The sequence below is a fragment of the Chenopodium quinoa genome, unplaced genomic scaffold (assembly GCF_001683475.1).
Source record: "Chenopodium quinoa cultivar QQ74 unplaced genomic scaffold, ASM168347v1, whole genome shotgun sequence".
Classification (NCBI taxonomy): domain Eukaryota; kingdom Viridiplantae; phylum Streptophyta; class Magnoliopsida; order Caryophyllales; family Amaranthaceae; genus Chenopodium; species Chenopodium quinoa.
This window is the reverse complement of record NW_018743292.1, coordinates 11,605,461-11,630,551: the sequence shown is the minus strand read 5'-3', so window position 1 is coordinate 11,630,551 and position 25,091 is coordinate 11,605,461. Positions and strand designations below refer to the sequence as shown.

Sequence of the window (25,091 nt, the reverse complement as noted above, 5' to 3'; positions counted from 1 at the left end):
ATCAAATACAATACTAGTATTAATTAAAATGTTTGTAAAGATTAAGATGAATCGACAAACAAGAGACGACAATGTAATTTAATTGTCGCTTTAAAATTATCCAGCATAAGCTTAATTCCAATCCTACTTATATATCTTAATAAAGCTTAATTTGAACACCTTCTTTATCCTTTTCCAAGGACCAGCTAAATTGGACATTCAAGTTTATTTGTCTATAGAAATATCAACTATATGGACACCTTTTAATGATGTCTCTTAATAAAAGGATTTTTATTATAAGCTGAATGTTATTAGGGCAATTGATAAGAGGTTAGTCAGTACAAAATATAAAAGTAAAAGGTCATGCCCACATAGAGATGAGCATATAGGTAAGGCTGGCAAGAGAGCTAATCGGGCACAACACGAAATACCCTAACCTAGTAGGAGTCTGTCACATGTCTAAGGGAGACAATGCACAAGAAGCACACTAATGGGTTATGGGTTGTATATGGACACTGCACGAGAGGCACACTCATGGGTCATGGGTTGCACAACGACACTACATGAGAGGCACACTAATGAGCCATGGGTTGCGCATGGACATCTTTTCATAGGCATGAGCCCAACATGAGCGCAACAGATTGACCTACTTATATTTAATCAATTTACAAAAAATCATGTACGTATAAACTATTAAAGGGGGTCAACGCAGATTCTTAGTTGCACAGTAGCTGGTTGTACCACCCTCTAAAGACAATTATTTTCTACTAAAACGCACACAACGTTTATCCTCCTCCTTCAATACTTGTTGATCCAAATTATCCATTGCTCCATATTTTTCCTTCTGCAATTTAAATACTTTTCAATAATGTATTTTGTTTTTTTTTTTTTTTTGAATGGCTGTATTTTGTTTTTTATTTCCTTTTTTTAGTGCTTAATTAATTAATCAAGCTCCTGAATGACAATTGCTTGCAAGTCACGGTGAATTGCTTTCTCCAGCAATTTCTCCCTCCTCAAGTACTTATTTCCCTCTCTCCTCAAATATTTCAATTTGTAATTATAGTTTGTATAATTTTATTGATCTTTTAGAGTTTTTGTTTAATTATTTGAGTTCTTATGAATTTCTGATAAATATCAATTGAATGGCTTAATTTGAGATAAATATCAATTCATTTTAGTCATTTTCTCTCTCCTCGTTTTTTTTATTATTTATTTTTAGTCATTTGATTTCCAATCATGTTATAGATCGATAATTATTTTCTTAACCAAGATTAGATTTAAGGTTTATATTTAATTTCTTAGAGTTGGAACAATTACAATCGAAATGGTGTATAATTTTTGTAAAATAAAAAATAAAAAAATGAACATGTAGTACTTTAAAAATGAACATTTAGTATAAAATGAACATTCAGTACATTAAAAATAAATATTTAGTACATAAAAAATGAACATATTTTAAACGATTTCTTTTATTTTAATTTTTCCTTAATAATTATATATAATGATTTTGAATCTATACGAATATCATGTTCATTTTTAATATACTAAATGTTCATTTTTTTTTGACGTGTTCGTTTTAGAAATATTAAATGTTCATTTTTTTTTAATATGATCATATATTTTTATGAAATGTTCGTTTTATTAGGTATGGTCCAGGTATATTATGTTTTTATGATAAATGTTCATTTTTAATATGCAAAATGTTCATATTTTTTTGATGTGTTCACTGTTTATTACTAAATATTCATTTTTTTTTTGTGTTTAATTTTTTACATGTTCATTTTTAATTACTAAATGTTCACATTTATTTTACATGTTCATATATATTTTTTTTTTACTAAATGTTCATTTTGAAGTTCGTGGTCCAACAATTCTATGATTATATGATACGATTAACTATGTCCGATTTTAATACTACAAAAATGGTCATTTTTTTTGTAACGTATGCACTTTATATTACTAAATGTTCATAGTTTTTACGAGTTCATTAATTATTACTAAATGTTTATTTTTATTACCATGTTCATATTTTTTTTTCTAGATGTTCATTTTATAGCTCGTGGTGCAGCTATCCGGTGTAACTAAGACTTATTGGGGGGTCAATAGATGGTACGGAACGCAGATCAAACCATGCATGGGCTCTATTTATAAAAGATTGATACAAACTTGGAACAATACCCCGACAATTTCTTGGCCCACTTTGACATGACTTGCTTGAACATGAGGTACGTAAGAATGCACGGTTTGGCCCATGCCCAACTTTATGCAGCATATGTGCTCAAGCATATATAATTAATTTATTAATTAATTAGATGATTTCAAATATATATATATATGGGTCATCACTTATTAATTCCAGCTTCATGAGTGGTGAAAGAGGTTAGATCATTAGGCCTAAAGCAACAAAGCAAACAGTTCATGTACAAATATATAATCTTCATTTCTATTAGTCTTTTACTCATAATATATACTCCCTTCATATTTTAATACTTAGTAAATGAAATAATGTAACACTTTGACTGATAAGATCTTTAATTATCAATAACTAAAAATTATAACAATTAAATATTAATAAACTATTCATTGAGACTATTCCAATCAATACGTATAAGATTATATTTATTTTTATGTATAAATTAAACATTAGTCAAAGTGAAATAAATAAATAGTACAAAAAGTCAAAACGCTTCACTTGTTTAAAAACGGAGGGAGTGCGAAGTACTAGACTAAATCCTCTAAAGTTCGCTTCTTAGATCTATAATAAGAAAGTTAAAACAAAAGGTATTAGAGGATTTTTTTTTATTTTTTTTCTAAATTAGGTGTTAATCTGAAGATGAAAATTGGAGAAAAAGAACAGGAGCGAGTTCTTATTAACCAAGTTAATTGATTATGCAAGGATTTAAGATTTTTCACTTCACTAAAAACATAGGTATTCTTATCTAAGTTTAACAACTTCTGATCCGAACTAGTCTAATCTAAACCCGACCTTATCACCTTTAAGAAGCTATAACCTCATCAATTTTCTAATGTGATTAAAGTCTTAACACCCACAAACCATTCAAAAAATGGTTGAAACTCATACAAGTGGAGCTCACCCACAGGATACAAGCAAAATACTTAGCCCCACACCTTATCCAACCAACACCCTCCCAAAAACAAAAGGTCTAAATTTGGCATATGCCTTTTCCATGGATCCTCCTCCTTCCCTCCACAACCTTCCAACCTTTGAACCAAAACCAACATACTTAAGCTCACCACACTCTCAAATTATTCCCAAATTTTCGAGCCATTATACTCTAAAACCACCATTGAAATCAGTAACAATGGCTTCTTCTATTACAAGACCAACAACCTTCTCATTCCACCATACTTCACCTTCACCACCTAAACCCAAAACCCAATTCATTTCATCTACCATATACTCTATGAATTACAAAGGACTTACACTCGAGGCGAACCACTCGAACCGAGCCGGTTTCGCCTCGAAATCAATTGATGTGTCAAAGGAAGATAAACCCATTTCAGAACAACCAAATTCAGAGGAACCCAGTTCATTAGATACAGAAAATCTTGATAAACGAAGATTGGAGGAGAAATTTGCAGTGTTGAATACTGGGATTTATGAGTGTAGATCATGTGGTTATAGATATGATGAATCTGCAGGTGATCCTAGTTACCCTGTTCCTCCTGGATTGCCCTTTGGGCAGCTGCCCGAAGATTGGAGGTGCCCGACTTGTGGGGCAGCAAAAGGGTTTTTTGAGAGTAAAAGTGTTGAAATTGCTGGGTTTGCTGAAAATCAACAGTTTGGACTTGGGGGTAATTCTCTTACTTCTGGTCAGAAGGCTTTGATTATTTATGGTAGCTTGTTTTTGTTCTTTTGTTTGTTTTTATCAGGTTATTTTTTGCAATAGTATGATTTTGTAATGTAGATTAATTTTTGGGGTGGAGATATAATGTAATGTAATTGTTATACTATATTATGTGAGTAAAGAGGAAAAGGTTCAATAATGGATGATTTGGTACTTGGTAATGGATTTTTTGTGTGCATGATGATGAATTGTGTTTCTTTTTTCGTGTTTTCGATATTGTGTTTTGAACAAGGTTGACATGCTAATGGTATGGATTGGATTGAAGTAAAGTGAAATCGAATGTGGGGTTTGTCATTGTTTGTTGTTAAGTATAGAATGTTAGAGGTAAATTTTGTAGCTGTGATCAAGGGAAGGAATTAGCTTCTCTTTGACATGAGGTTGCATACATCTGAACCCCTTGTGTTTCGAAATGAGTAGGAGCTATGTAAGAGGTGCTTATTAGCAATGTATGGTGTGGTATACTACGATTTCATTTGGGTGAAAGAGCATTGAGGTTTCTTAGAAGTTCGGGTGTATGAAGTGATAAAAGCCTCCTTACTCCCATCTTTGGGGAAGCAATTTAGTTAACAAGTACTTAGTATTATGCAGCATGACGCGATTCATTGCTTTGAGCATATTTCAACTACATTTGAGGTTTATTGTTGGTAAGATCGAAGATGCTCAAATATTAGTTGATTGCAGTACGGATGAATATTACGTTTGATGATGAATTTTGTCATCAGCTCTACTCCTATAATCAACTGGAATTTAGGATTTCTGTTTCACAGTTTTAATGTTATTGCGGTTGCAAATATATGACAGGAAACATATATGCATTCTTATTCTTGTTTGATTCTTATTTCCGTTTAACAAGTTCCCTGCTCAAGTGCTATTTAACTGGTAACTTCCTGATGTTTTGAACTATGTAACTCGAACACTTCATTCCACCTGAAGTTCTTCTGGCAATTCCCCTTGACACTCTAACATAGGTATGGACACTTTACACTTTACTTCAGACCAAAAGCACCAGATTTTTTCATAAAGTACTCGATTTTGACACTTACACGTACGACCTACCCATGTAGCCATGTCTTACAGGATACTGATATTACTGATCATGATCAATATGATCCACCTTGATTGATCACAATCAGCTCATAAGTCATCAGCCAGCTCAGCATTTAGCTATAACTAACTCCCTTATTTCTCATTTGTTTCCTTAACAAACTTCCTAGCTTCAGTTTTGTTATTACATGTATAAAAGCTGTATTAGGTTCATTTCCTTGATTATGTAATGCTCTCTCTGTCAATGAAGATTCTCTCCCATTTTCTTTCTAATTCTCTTTAAATACAGTAGTATCCCTGATTCCCTGACCAGTAACACGTCACTCCGTATCTGAATGTACTGCATTGCTTACTAAATAATGTGTAAGATTTGTTCTTTGTTGAACTGATGGAATTATTAGGTTTTCAGTAAACCTGTAAGGCTGTAATGCCTAATAGGTTAACCAAGGCGATTATGTCATCGCTGGTAGCTGCTAATCAGTCACAGGGCATGACCATGAGTTTATATGAGAAACTATCCAATGTTTCTTGTACGTCGTTATAAGTAGAATAACTCCTCTACAAATGCTGGTGAACTTTGAGAAGTTGTATAGGATATGCTTCATAAGCAAAAAGACATTATGTTTCTTGAGTTTCATGACAGAAACGAGAAACCCTCCCCACCTTTGGAGTAAGCTTGCTTTGCACAAAACTAAATTCTATGTGCAATTTATACAACAGTTCACTTTTGCAGGCAGGCTAACACTCAGTGTTCTTACCAACATTCCAGCGTCTGATGGAGATATTGCTAACCTCATTTCTTTAACTCATTAGCTTATACTCCATCCAATCATCCATTCTTATTTGCTCTACCCACTTATGTTTTAGGCCGTTCTTTTATGTTGTACTCACTTTACTTTACTCAACTTATGACATACCTCTTCTACCATTTCACCCCTTCAACCCCACAACAATTACACCTTTACATACTCTCTCTTACTTTATTCACTTTTTCTTTACACAGACTTACCTTTTTACATCCTCTCTCTTACTTTATCTTGCACCCACCTATTTTTTTCTACAGTTTCTTAAATTGCGTATCTACAATAAGTGAGTAGAGCATAAACGAATGGATGTAGTATTCTTTTTCTTGACTAATGCTTCTCTATGACTCTATCAAACTCGTAAACTGTTAAACAATAGCTTCCCCTTTCCTCCTACCCCTTGACAGCTGATCAGAATTACTAGAAGCCCCCACCCACCCAATCTCATTCTCCTACTCGATGATCCAAGCTCTCTCTCTCTCTCGATCTTGACTTTGACAACCTTCATCTACCACCCTTGTCAGCTCTTTTTGATGATCTACCACCCTCGACCTAATGATTGTAAGACATGTAAGCTATTAATGACAACCTTCCCCATCTCTCACATGTTTTGTGAAGTAATTGATCATAGTGGCATGACCTTAAGGTGTAAGCCCTAGCCCCTGAGTGCAGTATCTTGTTCACTACAACAATATTCTAACCCAAAATTATTGAAGCGACTTTGTCCAATGTTTATCTATGATGAAGTAGAATCAAAGAAGAGTTGCCCCCTCCAAACTCCAAAGGTACCTTCATCAAAACCATTGCAGTGTACTTGTGGCTCAAGAATACGCCTGATTAACTATTTGACAAACTTAGCGCAACAGTGTATTCACGATATTCCACCAACAATGAACAATACTAAAAGTTCTATGCAAGTACTGCTGTATCAAAGATGGTGAAAAGCTTGATGAAAAAAAAAAAAAAATCAATCTGCTGTTCAATGGCTAGAGCGCTAGACCAGTGGACCCAGATAGCAGAGTAGATTTTAACCTGAGAAAGAAAAACATATAGTCGTATATTGAAGAAAGAAAGTTGGCTCATCAGCCAATGTGTAACTATGCGATTGTTCATTTCTTACTGTGACTACCCTGATTTCTGCTACAATTTGAATACAACTGATCTAGATCTTTGATTGTCAAGTGTATACCAATGACCGTACTCCTAACTGTAAAGTAATGAATTTACAGATGCACGGCCACCAATATGACCTAGATAACATGTCGATACACTACAACAGAACATGAGCAAGAATGCGAAATTATGCATCTGACTACAAATACCACGGTCGCTTCTTCACGTCCTGAAATAATCAGGTGGCTCCTCTTTGCTATGAGATGTCACAACAATTGTGTCGTTGATCTAAAACATACATGTACTATACAGATCAACAATATTTCAGAACAAATGTCCACGGTTTTAGCAATCAAATCATTCTTGTTGTGTTGGTCGTTGTGTCTTCATTTGGTAAACTTGTTTTTGCGGCTTCTGGGGTGATGTCTCCTGCTGTCTGAAATGCATGTTATTTCCAGCTACTGGTCTATTAATCCAGTTGATAGGGGGTGACGGAATAGGACCCATATTTTGGACAAAATTGTTTTGTTGACTGTGCATGGGCCCAGTATTTTGCATCCTTGGCCTCATCAAAGCTGGTGGTCTATTACGAATCCCTCCTAGTGTCATATTCGACATAGCAGCTCCTAAATCACGGTCATCCTCTCTGTGTGGTAATCTGTCATTGTGTCTAATTCCACGGGGCTCATAGGGCATTCTGTGGCCATTTGCCATAGGCCGGGGCATATGATGATGCCCATAATTGTAACTGTTATCATCATAGTAGCCTCTTTCATACCCTGCAGGTCCAGCTGGCCTTGGCCTATTAATCATATGGTTTCCTGGATGATTCCGATGGGGCATATAATCCAATAATCCAGGAGATGAATCAGTATGTTTAATATTTAATGTGTTCTTAAGAAGGCGATGAGCAGCTTCACCCAACTGAGGCCCACGTATTGCTCCTGGTACTTGAGGCCTGAGATACAAGGGTGAGCAGTATTAGACAAAATCAAAGCAAGAGGCAAAAAGTGTCAACAATGACTGACATTTTCGATTTCCAAGCGGTTTTAGTTTTCCAGGATATAAAGGATGGGTGGAACAGGTCATTGAATCATTTGTCTCTCATACATGGTAATCTGATGATAGGCAGGGGACCTTGGTAGCAAGTAAGCATTGTACGAGTTCCTATTGTTAGTGTAATAGGACTGTTGAGTAGCCACAATTTAAGATACTATTAGATTTTATTTATTTTTGAGTAAATACTGAGTATTAGATTATTATAACTAATTGTCAATATTCATCTAGATTAAGGCAGATATAGTCACAAAAGTTTTATTGGATCAATTGTACACCAAGTCCAATCTGACTGACTCAAACTGTATGGAAACTCTGTTAGACATCCAAATAGTAAGCCGTGAAAGGAACAAAATTAGGGATAAGTATGTCCAACTCAAAACAAACCCATTTAATTAAAAACTCCTGACTACGGAAAGTTGTCTACTAAAGTATAACTGAAAAATTAATACTCCGTATATTTTTCATGTGCAAATATGATGCATTATTTCTGTCGGTAGCAAAAAGAACCATGTAAAATCGAAGATGGATGAAACTATTAAAGCTATACCTTTCACGTCCAAATTGACGCCTATTGCCATTGTCTTCGTGCCATAACGGGGGGAAAGGTTTCACGTCAGTAGATTTTATCACCTGCAGTGAAGAAAATGCAAGAAAAGTTGAGGCTAGCAGACCAAAAGATAGACTGAATTCCAAAAGATAGTTCACTTCAAGCTATCATCTGTAGAATTCGCTAGTTTCCATACATTAGTAGCTCGTAAATATCATAAATCCAATGACAAGTCACAAAGTAATCCACGCCTTAGAGTATATTTATGAGTGTTGTCTCAGATACTATGAAACTACATACCTTAGCTGGTATAATTGCACCCTTTGGAGGCTCCGGGATATGTTTACGAGGCAGAGGATTCAAATATGTCACATTTCTGCAAAATAGATGTTTTTCTTGGTGGTAAGCACTAATAAATTCAAAACTCAAAAACATGACAGCAGCAGACGATACTTACAAAGTTTGGTTATTCGTAATAGCGGGTAGCCCAGCAACTGGTGAAGCGATCACTTGCCTCCACCCATTTCTTTCAGATAACCATAAATAACCATTCATTCCACCACTGCATAAATATTACAATGACCGTTGAAGTTAAACCTTTATCAGCTTCGAAAGTCAAAAGTCAAAAGTCAAAAATCTACCTGGCATAGCTGTCAATTGGCCAAGCATATCTTTGGTCAGGAGGCATCTGATAGTAGAAATGGTAATATGACACAACTTGAGCAGCTAAAGGATGCGCGGGATGGATATATAGCATATCAAACATCACACAGTTCCGGCGCTGCTCATCTACCTGCAAAAGTGATATAAATCAGACTAAGTTCTACAGAATCAATTTAACCGTGAGCAATTATCAGGATCTTAGACTCAGATATGATAAAACCAAAGGCAAACTATTGAACTCAGACATGAAAGCAAAAGAATTGCATGAGATGATGTTGCTTCTAGACTCTACATGATCGAAAGTAGTGAGCATTGAATTTTAGTGTTAAAATATATCTATGACACAGCATTAGGAAAATCAAAAATGGATTTTCACTCAAACAGATATTTTTAAAACCCCTCCCATTAGAAATCCCTATTGGAAATTAGAAGGGATCCCAAATTAGAATGCTTGGCAAAAGCAGGCAATTAAAAACAAGTGTTTACACGTCATAATCCCTCCTGTTAGAAATCCCCTGTTTGGGTTAGATTAAGGTGCACAAAAGCAGGCATTTAAGAGTAAATTTTTACACCTCAAAAAATCAGATTCCCTTTTGAAATAGATGTACTTAAAAAATCTTGTTTTTTGGTTTTTAGAGTTCCCCCAAAAGTAGGAAAAATGGAAACTAATAGTCCCACCTTTGTTAATTCTGCTCAAAACAATCCCACATTTTCGAAATCCGGAAACAATCCCACCTTTGACCCCCATCTGCTCAAAACAACCCTTTTACTGGTTTGTGAAATTAGTAACTTGTTTCAGAAGGTGACTTGCCACGTGTCACCTTTTGATTGGTTTTTTTTTTTTAAAAAAAAAAAAATTTAAAATAAGATTATTAAAAAAAAAAAAAAACTTGTCTTCTTCCCACTTTCCCAATTACCTCCCTCCCGAAGCTCCCCCCCCCCCTTGACGGGCCCAACCGACCTTCCCCAGCCTAGCCCCACTCCCTTCCCCACCGGCGAAGTCCCACCCTCTTTCCCGTCGACAAACAACAACCCCCACCTCTAACCTCTTCCCGTCGACGAACAGAAGTCCCAACCCCTTTCCCCATTTCCCCTAACCCCCACCTCTAATTTATGTTTGATTTTTTGGGTTTTTGATGATTTCTAGAAATGAGTGTAGTTCTTAAATTAGAAACACCCTAAATTAGAAACTTAGCAGTAATCGATAATTGATAATCTGAAGCTTGATTAGATTGATTTTTTTACCTAGTTATACATGTAAGAGTTTAGTTTAATTTAAGTTAAACCCAGTTCTTGTAATTGCCATTTAAGTGTTTGATAAAATGCCTGAACTATTTGAGCAGTGGATACTGAAATTGGGAGTTGAAATGGGACAGTCCAAGACTCCATTGTCCAAGATCCTAACAACCACATCATCATGTACTCCCGGGGGAACAAAAGTTCGAGAGGAGAAGATAATGGTAATGGTTCGGGTTAGGCCGCTGAGCTCGAGGGAACAAGCAATGTATGATTTGATTGCATTGGAGTGCCCGGATGAGGAGACAGTAGTGTTCAAGAATTTCAATGATGAGAGGCCTTGCTCCTCCTTTACCTTTATAAAATCATGGAGGGGTGGCGGTTTGGGTGTTCTTCCATGGAAGAGGTGGTCAAGGTGGGGATGTAGGAGGAGAGAGATAGAATTTTTTTTTTTATTTTTTTTTTTTTTAACCTGGTTAACAAGTTGTAGGTAAACGGGACTGTTTTGAGCAGATGGGGGTCAAAGGTGGGATTATTAGTTTCCATTTTTCCCCAAAAGTATCCCCCAAACCTCACACTTGGAGCCTTAAAAAGAATGCCCTGCAAAACCTTCATTTCAACGGACTTTGCTTTTGATAAATCCCTGAACAAATGCACTGAGGATAGCTAAACCAATTAAGCTAACTGAAATGCTAAAGTAAAAAATTAACAAACAATAATGAGCAAGACAAGCTTTTTTAAGTTACTCAAGTAGCTGATTACAAGTATATTCTTTAAGAATTTAACCTATCTCAACAAAGTACTCCATCACAGAAAAGTAATTTGAAAAGTTTCTGAACACAGACAAACTATGCTTCTGATTAGTGGTGAAAGAGGCTCACGGAATATGGAACAGCAACAAAAACGAAACCTAAAATCCTTGTAATAAACATCTCCACGACAAATCCCCAATTCCAATTCTACCAGCTTCTTATATAAGACTGACTGGCAGACTTTCATTAATAATAATAATCATTGTCCCAAAGTCTAAGTGAGGCTCCTGGCCTCCACACCACCAGTGTCTAGTAGGCTGTGCAAAACCCAAAAAAAAAAAAAAAAAAAAAAAAAAAAAAAAAAAAAAAAAAAAAAAAAGAGAGAGAGAGAAAATTGAATTAAAAAATTACACCTAAAATTAAGGTAAGAGGACCTAAAATACGGGTCTTAATTTGGATAGTTACTGCCAATATTCACCTGAACTGACCAAATATATTTGTTTAGAAAAAACAATTAAAAGTACTGCAATCGCACAGGAGTCAGAATTGTCAAAAGCCATTTTGGTCAACATGACAACATCTCGAATTCAAATATCTTTAGCCTCAAAATAATTTGGTCAACATCATTTCCTCAAGCATAGGGGTGTAACTAAGTTGATATGTTCACGAACTACTAGCGAACAAGCTCGAGCTTAAACTCGAAATAAACGAGCTCGTTCAAGCTCGAACACTAATAATTCTTATCAAGCTTAGCTCGAATAGACTAAAAATCGGCTCGACTCGGATCGATTGCAGCCCTACTCAAGCTCAAGCTCTAAGGAAGGTTAAAGCCAAAGATATCATATCCTCAAGCTATCATTTATAGCTAATCTAGTCAATATCCACAAATTCAAGCAATGTCCAGAGCTACTCAGAGCACTTTGCTTCAGAGCCTCCAGATTCCTATAGATAGCTTCAAAAAAGGAGGAAGAATTGAAACCCTTGGCATGAGCAAGCTCCACCCCCATCCTGCTTTTATATACACCATCAAATTGAAAATGGAGGGTAGCCAACCCCAACTCTGAAAGGCGATCAATTGTGCAACAAATACTCAAATAGCATACTGGCCAGACCCTAAGACCGTTCAATCTGATTTCCTAAACTCAGAAAGCAAGAGAAATGGACAAATAGCATACTGGCCTTCCTAAAACACGTAAAATGTGCAAATGTCAAAAATCAGAAAGCAAGAGAAATGGACAAATAGCATACTGGCCAGACCCTAAGATCATTCAATCTGATTTTCTAAGACTTTAGCAATGTGATGACAGAAAATTAAAAGGACAACGCTAGAACACAGAAAGCAAGAGAAATGGGGATCTCAAAAAACTAACCGTCAAAGTTTCCTCCAGTTTCTTGGTTTCAGCCAGCAATTTCTTTTCATCAATGAATGGCAACTTTGCAACACCCTGGTGTCCAAGAATTTGGCAAGTAGGAGAGGGGAAAAAATTAGATTAATAAAACAAATATTGAGTTCATCAGTTTAGTAAGAGGGAAAAGGAGAAAGAAACATGTTCTGATGGACCTAAACTATACCTGCCAAGCGAAGCGTTTACCATTCATATCGATATCAAAATCTGGGAATATGAAACTGACATGAGATTGTGACAGAATATGTAGCTAACTTCTACCTAAAAAACAGCAGAGTAACATTACCAGAAGGATAAAACTCAAGCAGAGGTGAAGATGGGTCTGTCATCAATTTCCTGTACATCTCCGGCAAAGCGTTGGAACTGTACCATTAGAAGAAAAAATATACTGGTCAAACATATATCACAGAGAAAAGCTGGTAACTGAAAACATGAGCAAACAAAACCTTGCAGCTGGTAGAGTTCCCAAGAGTTGATCAAATGGCTTGAAAGGCTCTCCCAAGAAAAATGTAATTTCTAGATCAGCTAGATCTTTAAGATCAGAGGCAAATGGAGCATAATGGTATGGATAGAACCTTCACAAATAGCATCAGATACATAAGAAAACATTAAAAAAAAAAAAAAAAAAAAAAAAAAAAAAAACTGAAAGACCAAGAACATGCCATATGCCACCAATTGGAAATGCCTTATAATATTTAAGAAATCATACAGACATGATTTATCCCAAGTAAAATTAGTGGTAATGGTAAAGTAAATAAGAGAAGTCATACAGACATGATTTATTTCAAGTATAAGAGTAAAGTAGACAGTAAACATTTTTGGACAAACAAAACCAATTACCATTGCCATGAGCAAACACCTTGGTAGTAGTAACGGCAAACCCAACATAAACCTTCCACATATTTCAAAACCTGCAAAAAAAGTAAGATCATCATAAGTCAAGGAATCATATTATAAAGCAACTTTTGCCAAGAAATAATTCAATAGTCAAAAATCTGGTCATAAAAGACGAAAAGTCTCCGTCTTGACACTTGATCAAGACAAAACGCTTGGCATACAAATAGAGTAGAGTCAGTAGCTGGTTATATATATGCTCCATAAGCAAGACAAGATGCAGCAAAAACATATCAGGTTATTCAATCGATCTATGTCCATCCCTTATAAACAAGAAGCAGGGGAAAACAAAACCTACCACAGCACCATCAGGTGCTGGATTTAAGACCAATTATAAAAGGCATATAAAACCCTTTTGATGGAGGGGGGAGGGAAGGGAGACCACCTATGAGGTCCATAAATGAAAGCTTCTCCTTTGGAAAGATATCTAGGATGGCAAAGCTGAAGAAACTTAACAGGCTATCCATGAACAATTTAAAGTTAAAGCTCTCAAATATTCTAAGAGCAGAGTCCCAACCCAAAAAATTGACCACACAGTACCATAACAAACCCCAAAAAATGAATTTAAGGGAAAAGAAAAGACATTAGTATATACAAGGGACAGACTACATGATCTCACTGCATGCTGCATCATTTTAATTCTGATTACAACAACACCGACACACCCACCACTGACAATGAAAAACTCAATGATAAAATTAAACAAGGCAAGAAATAAAATCTCAAAAAATGGCTGCCAATTGGTGAAAAGAAAAAACAGCTTCTTCTTTTAGAATCAAGGGTGCAAAAGGATCAATCAACTAGTAGCCTTATGTCATAATATTGCAGATGCACAGTTCCAGTAAGAAACTATACCTAAACTTTACTTTTTGGACATTCAAGAAACATGTCTCTCACCAAACATAATCTACAACAATGTACAACACTTCTGTCACAAGGTAAAAAATTATAAGAACTTGACCAGACAAAGTATTCTCTAAAAACTGCATTTCTGAACCGAAAACAGAGAAATCATTGCAAAATGCAGAAGAAAAAAAATGCAGGATGCAAAATGTCTTATACGTATTCATTTGCTAGACTGTGGAAACTGAATCACTGACCACATCTTTCCTGATTTTGTCGATTTCCTCTGGACTGGATGCACCAAATTTATCGGCATAATACCTCTCCTTATATCCAGGCTCCCCAAGTTTGACCTGCAGAAACAATACTAATTGATTACTCCCTTCTTATATTATCTGACCGCCTAACATAGCTTATTAAATACAGACTTTCATTTAAAATATCAAAGAAATGTATAATTATTTATTCGTTGTGAGTACCAATGTCCAAATACTAGTCAATTTTAGATATCAATGCAATAGCTAATACCTCCTAAAAATGTGTACTAAACCTTAAGCAACAGATATAAGGGAGCAGAGGAAGTGATATGCTTAAGAAATTAAGAATGCCCAAAAAGAAAGATTTAACTACCCCAAGCCAAAAACAGATCAAGATTAGTGCATAAACAGCAATGTACTTTAAAGTGTTTTAAAGCAGCAAATGTTCACATCACACACGATCTGGTTCAATATAACTAATTTAAATTTAAATGCATATCAATTTTTATATACTAGAAATGCTGCAAACATCTTTTAAAAAAAAATATTGCAAAACATAATTAATTACAAAAATTAGTGATGATATCAAACAAACATCCTTTAGAGAGTAAAAAAGAAAAGAAAATATGCAAATAGATTCCTTTACATTTCACCTTCCTCCAAGCAATCATATAGTAAAACAACAATGATGCCTAGACTCCTGGAAGGTTGGAGCGGTATTTTGTTCAACCAAGAACATTATCATGCATCCTAAGCATCAAGCTTCAATTAGTTTTAACGAAATGAAAGCAATTTAACAGATTCGCCAAATGTACATGAAACTAGAGCCAAATCCAAAAGTTTTCCGAGTAGAAATTAAAAAAAAAAAAAAAAAAAAAAAGAGGAAGCACCACCACAAAGTGACTAAACTAATTAATGATAGTAGAGATAAGGGATCTGTTCTCTGGAATTTGATGAATTGGCCAGTATCATCATCCATATCAAGCAAAGTCTGAAGAAAAAAGAGATAATAAAATCAGCCACCAAAGATCGGCCAGTTGTTTCCCAGTTCCTTAAAGTCATGCCACTGGTCAAGACACAACAGCAGTGGGGTCTTCGAAGATGGTCAAACCGTCAAATTATTAAGCCAATATTTCTCACCTTGTCTTCCACTGGAGGCGGTGGCTCTTCAAAGGAGGGATCTCCTGATTCTCTTCTAGCCTTGTTTTTCATCTCCTCATTGTTCTCATAATACTGTAAATCAAAGAAGGATTATTAATAACCCAAAAAAAAAAAAAAAAAAAAAAAAAAAAAAAAAAAAAAAAAAACAATATAGAGCTAAATTAACCTACTGCAATATAATTTCGGCTTTCAAACAAACCAAAAAAAAAAAAAGGATATCAAGCACAGATAAGAGGATGTACTCCGTGCTTATCAAAGTTATATAAGATATATAGAAATAATAAATCATAAAAATGTCACAATAGATAGCAAAAAGTAACAAGCTCTCAGAAATGCATAAATCAAAATTGATAAGATAGTACAAAAGAAGTTAGCAACTTAGGACATAAAGCATATGCATAGAAATTGACACACTGCATGTCTGCATGTAAGCGGAACCCAATGCATAAGACCCACATTGTCAATACATTGTCAACTGAAGTACATCAAATAAGTTATAAGAATAAAAACCAAGGTGATGGGCACCTGCTGTAAGCGAACCCGTTTCTGGAAGATTTGCTCTTCATGAACTGCAACTGATTGAACAAAATGTTCCACTTTATCTAGAAAGACCTGTATACCCAAAAAATACTACCATTAGCTCCATTCAAGAACTACAAAGAGACTTATAAATCTCCATTTTGCAAACCTATTACGCGTGTTAATACTCTGTCATACTAATTACTGCCAAAAAGATGCAAGATAAGGGAGATTTAAAGAGGTATTTAAGATAAGTATAAAGCTGGACTAACATAAGATGTGGCTGTAGGCCCAATGGCATATACTCTGTTATACTAATTACAAATATGTATAAATAATTTTGTACATACTAAAATATAAAAAAACAGTGGAAAAAAAAAAAAAAAAAAAAAAAAAAAACAAGTACAAAATAAAAAGTAACTATCATTCAATGATTCAAAAAAGCATGGCTACATTTCCTCGTTTTTGAGAAGTGGTGTTTCCTCATTTCTCTTTTCATTACTGTCCCTGTCACCATGCTATATAGGTCATCATTTTATGAAAATTTCCTAATTTTTGGGCTTTACTTTTGTAGACAGTATTGACTAGAAGAATAACCATCTATGTTTGCATTCAGCACATTACCAAGGTTTGCTAAACCAAATGTAATGACTAGCATCCTATCAGTGACTTATAGACAAATCACATAGCATGTGTAAGTGCAGCACAATCACCTACCAAGCCTCCAAGGGGAAATTCTAATCAAAACTACAAATTATTTCCTAGTCATTTAACATCTTCGATAGAGGAAATGCCAAATTCCTCAAACAAACACCTCAGTGTTTTAGGAACTATGACATTTTCTGGCAAAGATAAAGAACCTTCATCCCAATTTGTTTCCCCATTCATCGATTGCCTTGTCTAAGCAAAGCTAATTCTATCTAAAAGATCAGAAATTCAAATTACCATAGAACATTGAAAGGCAATTATCAATTTATTCGCTACTATTTTCATTCTTATTATACCATTTCCCCACATTCAATCCATACTACATTAAGAAATCCATTTCCATTGACATATAACTTAAAGTCTTAAACCGTCAAATCTGAATTGGTAACCAACTTACTTCACCAGCATCAGTAAGATAACCACCCATAGCCGCAAATTCGCTTCTGTATACATTCATCAGCAGGTTTATAGCACCCTGAAGCAGAAAAGAAACAGGTCATACAGGTGTAAAGGAAGATCAATAGCAACAAGAAAGGTTGGGAGAGAGGATTTCCACATTGATGGTGCAAACATCTAAATTCTATGAGCTTTGTAATCTAAGAGGGAAGATAGATTATGAGCTAAATAAATTCTTAACATGGCAAGAAAAGTGAAAGCACGAAGTGTGGATGCATAAACTTTCATACATCATACCTCTCGAATTTCTAGTGTAGGCATATGTGGAAGGAAGTCATTGCCAACAAAGAAACACAGGAACACGAAATCATCAATTAAACGTTCAAAATTCATAGTAAAGGGAGGATTAGGAATCTCCAGGTCAAATTGCAGATATTCTCTTAATACCCAAATTTGGAGGAACTGCAAAAATTCATAAACAAAACAATTCAATAATTACAGAGTAGATAAACATGGCTGCAAACAAATCAATCGAGAATTACTAGAGCCAAGGATACCAAGCAAGCAACCTGATATTTTTTCTTGTATATAGGAGTGTCATCTACCAAGTTTCCATTTTTATCAGGCTTAGCACGACAATCTGCTGCCAAATGACCACCTTGACCACAAAGAAAACATTTCTCCTGTTGTGAAGGCATAGTAATGACCTAAATTGGAAGCAAATTGGTTATAAAATGACAAAGATAAACAAGCTCTATCAACTATATCACTAAAGCACCATGTAGAATGTAACAAACCTCTCTCAGAATTGAAAAGTGCACCTCATGTGTGGCCAAAGCCAACATAATCAAATCAGCATCCTGTCAATTGAAATCAAACAGATTGTCAATAATATACAAGTAAGCAACGGGATGAACCAGTCACAGTATATCAATGTATGGGCATACATAGAAGGATCATAATGAACTCACCAAACCATACAAGCAGTGTCGAGTATTGGGATCAAAACCAGGGAGATCTCTTTGCAACCTAATATACGACATAATTTTATGTTCTCCTTCGCCGGGCACATTAGCATCGGATAGAATAACCTTCAAACAAGCACCCAATGCAGTCGCTTAAATACATATAGAGAGAAATTATCCTGAAATCAAGAAGTATATGGGAAAGAGATAAAGAAGGGATCACTCCAGTATAAAGGAATCATCCGATCTTCAAGGGAGTAAGATGATGGGTACTATGTGACACTAACCTTTACCCTCCGCCAGCCAGCCTGGTTGTTCAATCTCTTCTGTACATAATACTGAAGTGCCACCGAGAGCACAAACATAAATTCTGTACCTGGAGTGATGACATTTGAGTCACTGGTTTCTCGCCTCTCCTTAGAAGCCAAAGTCCTTCCTTCAGCCTCAAACTCTTTTTTCAGTCTTTCCTCCTCTGCTTCCTAGGAGATATAATTTGCACAACATCAGGATTTTCAGAATTACCGATAAGAAGTAAGAAAAAGATCAGCCAAATGATGAGAAAGAAAAACTAACAGCCTCCGCAGCATCTTTTGCAGCTCTGAAGCGCCGTGAACGTTGCTGATTCATTTTAGCCCTTGGAGCAACTCCATCTATCATATCCAGGATGAAAAAAGAATGATTCCACAATGCAAAAAAGTCATAATAAAAGATAAAGAGGGTATATGGTAAGGAAATTTACCAATTGCCATGTAGAGAATCTTCCTTGGACGAACCAATGTAAATAAATGATCAATGTACGCAAAAATTGATTGGAACACCTCATCATATGTTGTAGGTGCAGGCTGCATCATAAAAATAAAAAATAAAAATAAAAAAAAAAAACATAAAAATTGGCAAGTTCCCCCTTTTTCAACTTTCATGACATTTTTCTGTTTAACTTACTAAAGGCAAAATAAGAAAACCTTCCAGATATTCTTACACATTATTCACTCTGCTCTATTTAGTCTTTCTCTAAAAAGGAAGTGAATCAAAGATAAATTTTATAAAGAAGAAATTGATTTGCTTCTTCATAAGCACTGGTGACAAGCAAGAGTTCACTGCCATTATTTCATTATCATGATAATGACTAAGAATATTACAGGATACCGAATTATGAACCCAAAGACCCTAAAGCTAGGTCACTCCTCCAGTAAAATCTGATGATTCACATAATCAATTTCTGGTTCAAATTTGAAAAAAGTAATTTCTTCCTGCTTCTTGCAATACAATAATAAAACATCAACTTTGTAACGAAATACAATACTACCTCTGTCCAAATTAGGTTATTACATTGTTCGTTCAAATTATACTCATAATGAAAAATTGACTCAAGACGGAAGGGGTATAAGAAATGTCTGCCAGCTAGAAAATTGATTTGTGCCCCGTTGGTCCAAATTTTTACATTTCGGAGTTTCCCCACATATCAAATAATAAAATTCAATAAACTAGACCTATAAATGCAAGAATTGAAGGCAAAAAATTTCTAAGGCAGCAAAGTCATGACTATTTGTCATTAAATTATAAAGGAGTAAATGAACATAAATCATATCCATCGTAGCTACTTGTCACTGTAAACCTGCAAACAGTCACTATGTTTAGGATAAATGGAAACATCCTCTCTGTTACCATATCGTAAAGCATTTGTGTTTATATAAAACACCTCTTACCTTTATGGGCAAGGCATGTTATTATTGATGTTTTGTGAAAGATTCGCAAGATGTCTAATTCATTACAAGGCAGAATGGCAGATGACCTTTTACAATGCTGACTGGTAAGTATCTCCAGTTAATTTAGAAGACTGAAAGTAATTGCCAAACAAGGACCAGAGCTATGTCACTGATAAAGGAACTTTCAAGGAGATGGTGAAAGGTGGTCACAATGAGATCGATGATTGCAACTGAAATTGCAGTGGGGTGGACACTGATCAGAAGTGGGTACTACCCCTCATCTGGCCAGCTGAAGTGGGTAAAAAAAAAGTCATTATAGAGGTAATTGTACAGACAGGAACACAATTTATAACACCACAGACGGTGGAGTGGAGGTGAATTCTGCACCATATCCACATACCTTATCCCAAACTCAGCCCATCCACCTTATACTGACTGCCCCACACCTGGCCAGTTGAAGTGGGTAAAAAAAAAAAAAAGTTGATATGCAGGAAATTGCACAGGCATGAATACAACTTACAACATCGCAAATGATGGACTGATGGGGTAGATGTAAATCCTGCATCATATCCACACGGCCCATTCCAAAACTTGCCCATCCACCACATACTTGCCCACCCACCCCACAGGCCCACACCTGTACATATTTGTAGCCTTCCCAACACACTTCAACATTTCTTACTTCATCCCTTTCTTTAAATTCCCACCAAACATCTTTCTCCAGCTCTCAAGCCCTCCCTCAACCATCCAATCCAACGACGAAACTGAGAGCCTAGTCTAATTTTTCCTCAATTCTTCCCTTCCATACACAATATATACAAATTTATTCTCGACAATGGCTATCTCAAATAAGAGACGCTCATAAAATCTTCCTACAACTTATGCTATTTCTCTCTTCATGACTCACACTCTTCATTTTACCTCAAGTACATGTATCGGAACCTCCACTCGGACATAGGAATGAACCTTCATTTTGGACCAAAATCATGAATTGCTTTCACAAACTAACCCAGTTGGACACTTGGACACATGGCCATGTTGGAAATGTATACCCAAGTTCGAATAACAGAGCCTTCTCTCATGAATTCCTTGCTTCCATGTTTGCTTCACTGCTATCAAATTGCAAAATCTGTTGGAAAGCCTTGCTATCGGTGATTTGAGATCTTGGTAATTTTTTTTTTTTTTGTGTTAGGTCAAAGTGTCAAACTCTAATAAAGACACCATTCAATATAAATTTAGAATCTTTACTACTTGTGATAAGTTTGGGCTGACTGTTAGGTCTCTCGTATTTCTATTAAAATGTTCATAATCTAATCACTATGAACTATATTTGTTAACATTACAGTAATGCACCAAGAAGATTTCAACTATATCTGTTATATTTCTTGAATTTCATGATGCTTAAGATAATTTTAGTTTTTCTCTCCCCATACCCATTATTTTCTTTCGCTGATAGATCATTTTATGTTGTCCTTTTGATGCTAGGTCATCCTTTACTGTTGACCATTTTTTGGGATACAGACCTTCAATGTTACTTTTTCTGTCTTTGAATGGATTAAAAAGTATTCAGTTGAAGCAGGTAATGCAGACAGGTAAAGCCGGCAATGGATTAAAAAGTATTCAGTTGAAGGTGAGCATGGTTTACAGGGTTTTACCAGCCAGGTCAGAGTGGAGGACAATATTAAGCATGGTGGCATGGGGTGGATAAGGGTAGAGAAAATCTTACGCAGGTACATATATGGAGAACCCTTCCCTAAACCTGTCTCTTTGTCCCATAACCATCCCTAGATGTGAGAACTAAGCTGCTGAAATGAGCAATAGGTAATAACATAATAAAGATTCTTTGAAACCTATCATTGTTCCAGTACAGCTGTTCGGGAAAGGAGTTCTGCATAAGCCCCCAACTGCAAAACAGGAATAAATGGAGCTGGCATGCAAAGTGGAACTTACAAAGCTTAGGTAACCATTCCAAAGTGCACCTAATTAGTCTTTTATCAACATAAAAGTATAAGCTTATGAAAAAATATATTTAATAGAAAATTGACAGTATATACTAGTAATGCAATTACAAAATCATCTGCATTTACCAAACATCATATTACAACCATTCATCGATAAACATTAACAATATTTTAGATAAAAACTATACTAGCATCCTCCCAAATCACCACTTGCTCTCTCTTCTATTAATCTCCTCCTATACCTCAATGAACTTCTTCACTCTCTCTCCATCCCTCCCATGCGTCTCTTTATCTCATCCCCACAACCAAGGGATGCCTACCACCCATAAACTCCTCCTACCAAACGATACCAAGCAATCCTCTTGTGTTTCAATCCCCCGTTATGCATATACCAGCACTAGTAACAAACACCAGTAAAATATTTCCTTAAACAGTTCAAAAAACAGAAACCTTATATTTTGCAGTTTTATTGACAATGTATGAAAAACCACCAGAATTGTTAAGCTATCTCCAAGTGACTAGTTAAACAATTACAGAAAAGAGAGCTAGATTGCTTAACATAGTGATCAGGCCCAAAGTGTATAAAACCTCAATTTGAAAGTGTTATCCAGTTCAATGTGACTCACTCTCTCAACAACGAACAACAGTTCTACATAGCAACTCATCAATAACAGCAGCATATCCCATATTACTTGATGTTGGCAATGAATCAAACACAAGTTAATTACAAGTGTCTAGCCATCAAATACCAATTGAAACCCTCACTTACACATTAACAAGAGTTCAAACTTAAATTTCCCAAATTCTCATTTACCTGATGTTGGTAAACGGTACAAACAACACATTTAAAAAACCTCATTCTTCATCTCACATGTAAAAAACGAGCATTCGACATCTTATCTAAGCCGAAAAGTGACCAACCAATTCATGTTTCTTATCCAACCAATGACCTCATACTTCTTGTTTACACAATACACATTAACCAAAAGTTCAAACTTGAATTTACCAAATTCTCACATACCAAACAACCCAAAAGTTCTTACACAAAACCCCAATTCACATAACACAATGCCCAACTCAAAACCTCAAAAAACAATACAATTTACAGTTTAAGCATTACACTACTCTCCACCAAATTAAAAATCCTAAATTTCCCATGTACCCAATAATCCAAAAGTCCAAAACTTTAACCAAACATGCTCAAAATTCTAAAAAAAAAAAGTAATTTTTCAAATTAAAATTGCTTGAAAATAAAATTACCCTTTTATCCGGGTGAAAACAAGGATGAATAATTCCATTCATATCCAAATACAAATTATCAAACTCCATGCCATTAGGATTAGGTCTTGAAACATCAACAGGGTAAACGAGGCCGTTTTCATCCTCCTTTGGTTCTTCTTCAACAACATTGGAAATCGCCAATGGGTAGCGATCAGCTAACCACCTATAGAATGCGGGAACCCCCATTAAATTAACTAATCAGATAATTGAGATCTGGATTTGCTGTGAATCTTCAAGAAATACACAGCTGATTGAAGAAGGAAGGAGAGAGAATTGAAGATGATGAATTGGCTTTTTTTTTTTTTTTTCTAAGGAATTTTGACCTTTTTATTATGATGATGAAGAAGAATTCTAAGGAGGGAAATCAAATTTAGGTGGAAAGGTATGAATGCTGGGTTTTTTGGTTGATGGTTCTTAACTTTTTCGTCTTTGTTACCTTTGTTTTTTTTTTTTTTTCCAAATAGTCTTTGTTACTTGTATATACTGTTGTTTACTAATTATGTTTGTATTTTGTATAGTGTCCTTTATCTTGTTAAACTTTACAACTTAATTTTGATGGCATAACTTGAGAGATATCGATTTAGTATCTTAAATTTCACAATTTAAACTTATTTTAATGAGAAAATACAAGTTGATGTTCATGATAAACAAAAATCGTTTATCAAGTGACATTGATGCGGATCAAGCATCAAGAATTATTTTAGGATTTTATTTTAGGATTTAATAGTCTAGATATATTTTCATTAGGATTTATTTTTTTGTATTGGTATGATTTACTTAGGATAATATTTATCTATTTATAAGATATTATTAGAGTTTGTTAGGATTTTATTTTATTTTTTAGGTTTGTTTATCCTATCAGGCATGGCATTGTATGCCTATAAATATTTGTTTTTATTAATGAGAATTTAGAGACTGATTGAGTTTATAAAACATGAAATTGTGATTTAGTTTGAGTGAATCGAATTGATTTCAAAACGTGACAGGCTGAAGTCGTATCACCTAATCAAAAGTAATTCCTAAGTCCTCTAACTAAAGTAGATAGGGAAGTAGGGTCGAATCCGCAGGGAAACAATGTTCTTTTATTTCTAATCAATTATTATAATCTAAACTATCAAGTAACCAATTTGTATTGTGGGAATTAAACTAACAATTAAACTAAGCAAATTAAATAAAGGAATAATCAATAATAAAAGGCCTAGGGTATAGGTTCACCAATAAATAATATTCCAGGGGTAAAACATGACAATCAATCATCAATGCATAAATTAATCAGATTATAAAGGGCTTTCGCTACATATTATAATCACAGAATTAATCTACCGGTATTAAATCGCATCTCTCGAATCTTGACTTAACCATTTATAGATTAACATGCCTATTGAAACTAAGCCTAAACATCAATTCTCATCTCTCGAATCTCAAATCAATATTGCATAACTCATACAATTAAATCTAGTCAAATCTAATTGCATAGCATTAAATCAATCAATAGGAAATTAATCAAAAACATTAACAATCAACAATAATAAATTACCCTTTCATATTATTTATGGATCTCCACAACCCTAGAAATAAAATTACTCACACATATTTAAATCTAAACTAATCAAAGCAATTAAATAAAGCATAATATAAAAACAATAATAATAATTAAAACTAAGACAAGATCGAATGAAAATAACAAAACTAAGAATACTGGATGCTAAAATAATGAAAGCTAAATAACGAAAATCGTAAAACAATAAAAGTTAAAAGTCAACTGTTGCATGAAAACTAAAACTAAATAAAAGCTGCGGAAAGCAAAACTAAGAACTAATAGAATCCATCTAACCCCCTTAATGTCAGCCTACTAATAGGCTTTATATATTAGTAATACTACCCAACCCACTAAAAAACGAGTAGCCGACATTAATTAGCAATTTAACA

General features: G+C 34.9%; 2 protein-coding genes across 2 annotated transcripts; one reads left to right on the top strand and one right to left on the bottom strand.

Annotated features, from left to right (window-relative positions):
- Positions 1-3,091: 3,091 nt before the first annotated feature.
- On the top strand, positions 3,092-4,013 carry LOC110737047. Its single transcript, XM_021917405.1, has one exon. The coding sequence runs from the start codon at positions 3,168-3,170 to the stop codon at positions 3,888-3,890; it is 723 nt and encodes a 240-aa protein (XP_021773097.1). The 5' UTR covers positions 3,092-3,167; the 3' UTR covers positions 3,891-4,013.
- Positions 4,014-6,728: 2,715 nt separating this feature from the next.
- LOC110737046 (5'-3' exoribonuclease 4-like) lies at positions 6,729-23,826 on the bottom strand. The gene is made up of 22 exons (XM_021917404.1): positions 23,142-23,826; positions 18,954-19,056; positions 18,788-18,864; positions 18,502-18,693; positions 18,221-18,340; positions 18,047-18,109; positions 17,819-17,956; positions 17,547-17,711; positions 17,251-17,328; positions 16,152-16,238; positions 15,606-15,698; positions 14,466-14,561; positions 13,312-13,382; positions 12,918-13,046; positions 12,758-12,834; positions 12,638-12,678; positions 12,436-12,510; positions 9,056-9,207; positions 8,872-8,976; positions 8,715-8,790; positions 8,415-8,497; positions 6,729-7,766 (listed from the first exon to the last, which is right to left on the bottom strand). The coding sequence occupies exons 1-22, from the start codon at positions 23,346-23,348 to the stop codon at positions 7,166-7,168; spliced, it is 2,829 nt and encodes a 942-aa protein (XP_021773096.1). The 5' UTR covers positions 23,349-23,826; the 3' UTR covers positions 6,729-7,165.
- Between the last annotated feature and the right edge of the window lie 1,265 nt (positions 23,827-25,091).

What these genes read in the sequence shown, in the direction of transcription:
- LOC110737047 (XM_021917405.1), top strand. Translation starts at nt 3,168, where the DNA reads ATGGATCCTCCTCCTTCCCTCCACAACCTTCCAACCTTTGAACCAAAA.
- LOC110737046 (XM_021917404.1), bottom strand. Translation starts at nt 23,348, where the DNA reads ATGGGGGTTCCCGCATTCTATAGGTGGTTAGCTGATCGCTACCCATTG. An exon ending in CTACACTAGAAATTCGAGAG is followed by an intron (nt 17,329 to 17,546) that starts GTATGATGTATG and finishes TTTCTGCTTCAG; the next exon opens with GGTGCTATAAACCTGCTGAT. An exon ending in ATTACGAATAACCAAACTTT is followed by an intron (nt 8,791 to 8,871) that starts GTAAGTATCGTC and finishes TCTATTTTGCAG; the next exon opens with AAATGTGACATATTTGAATC.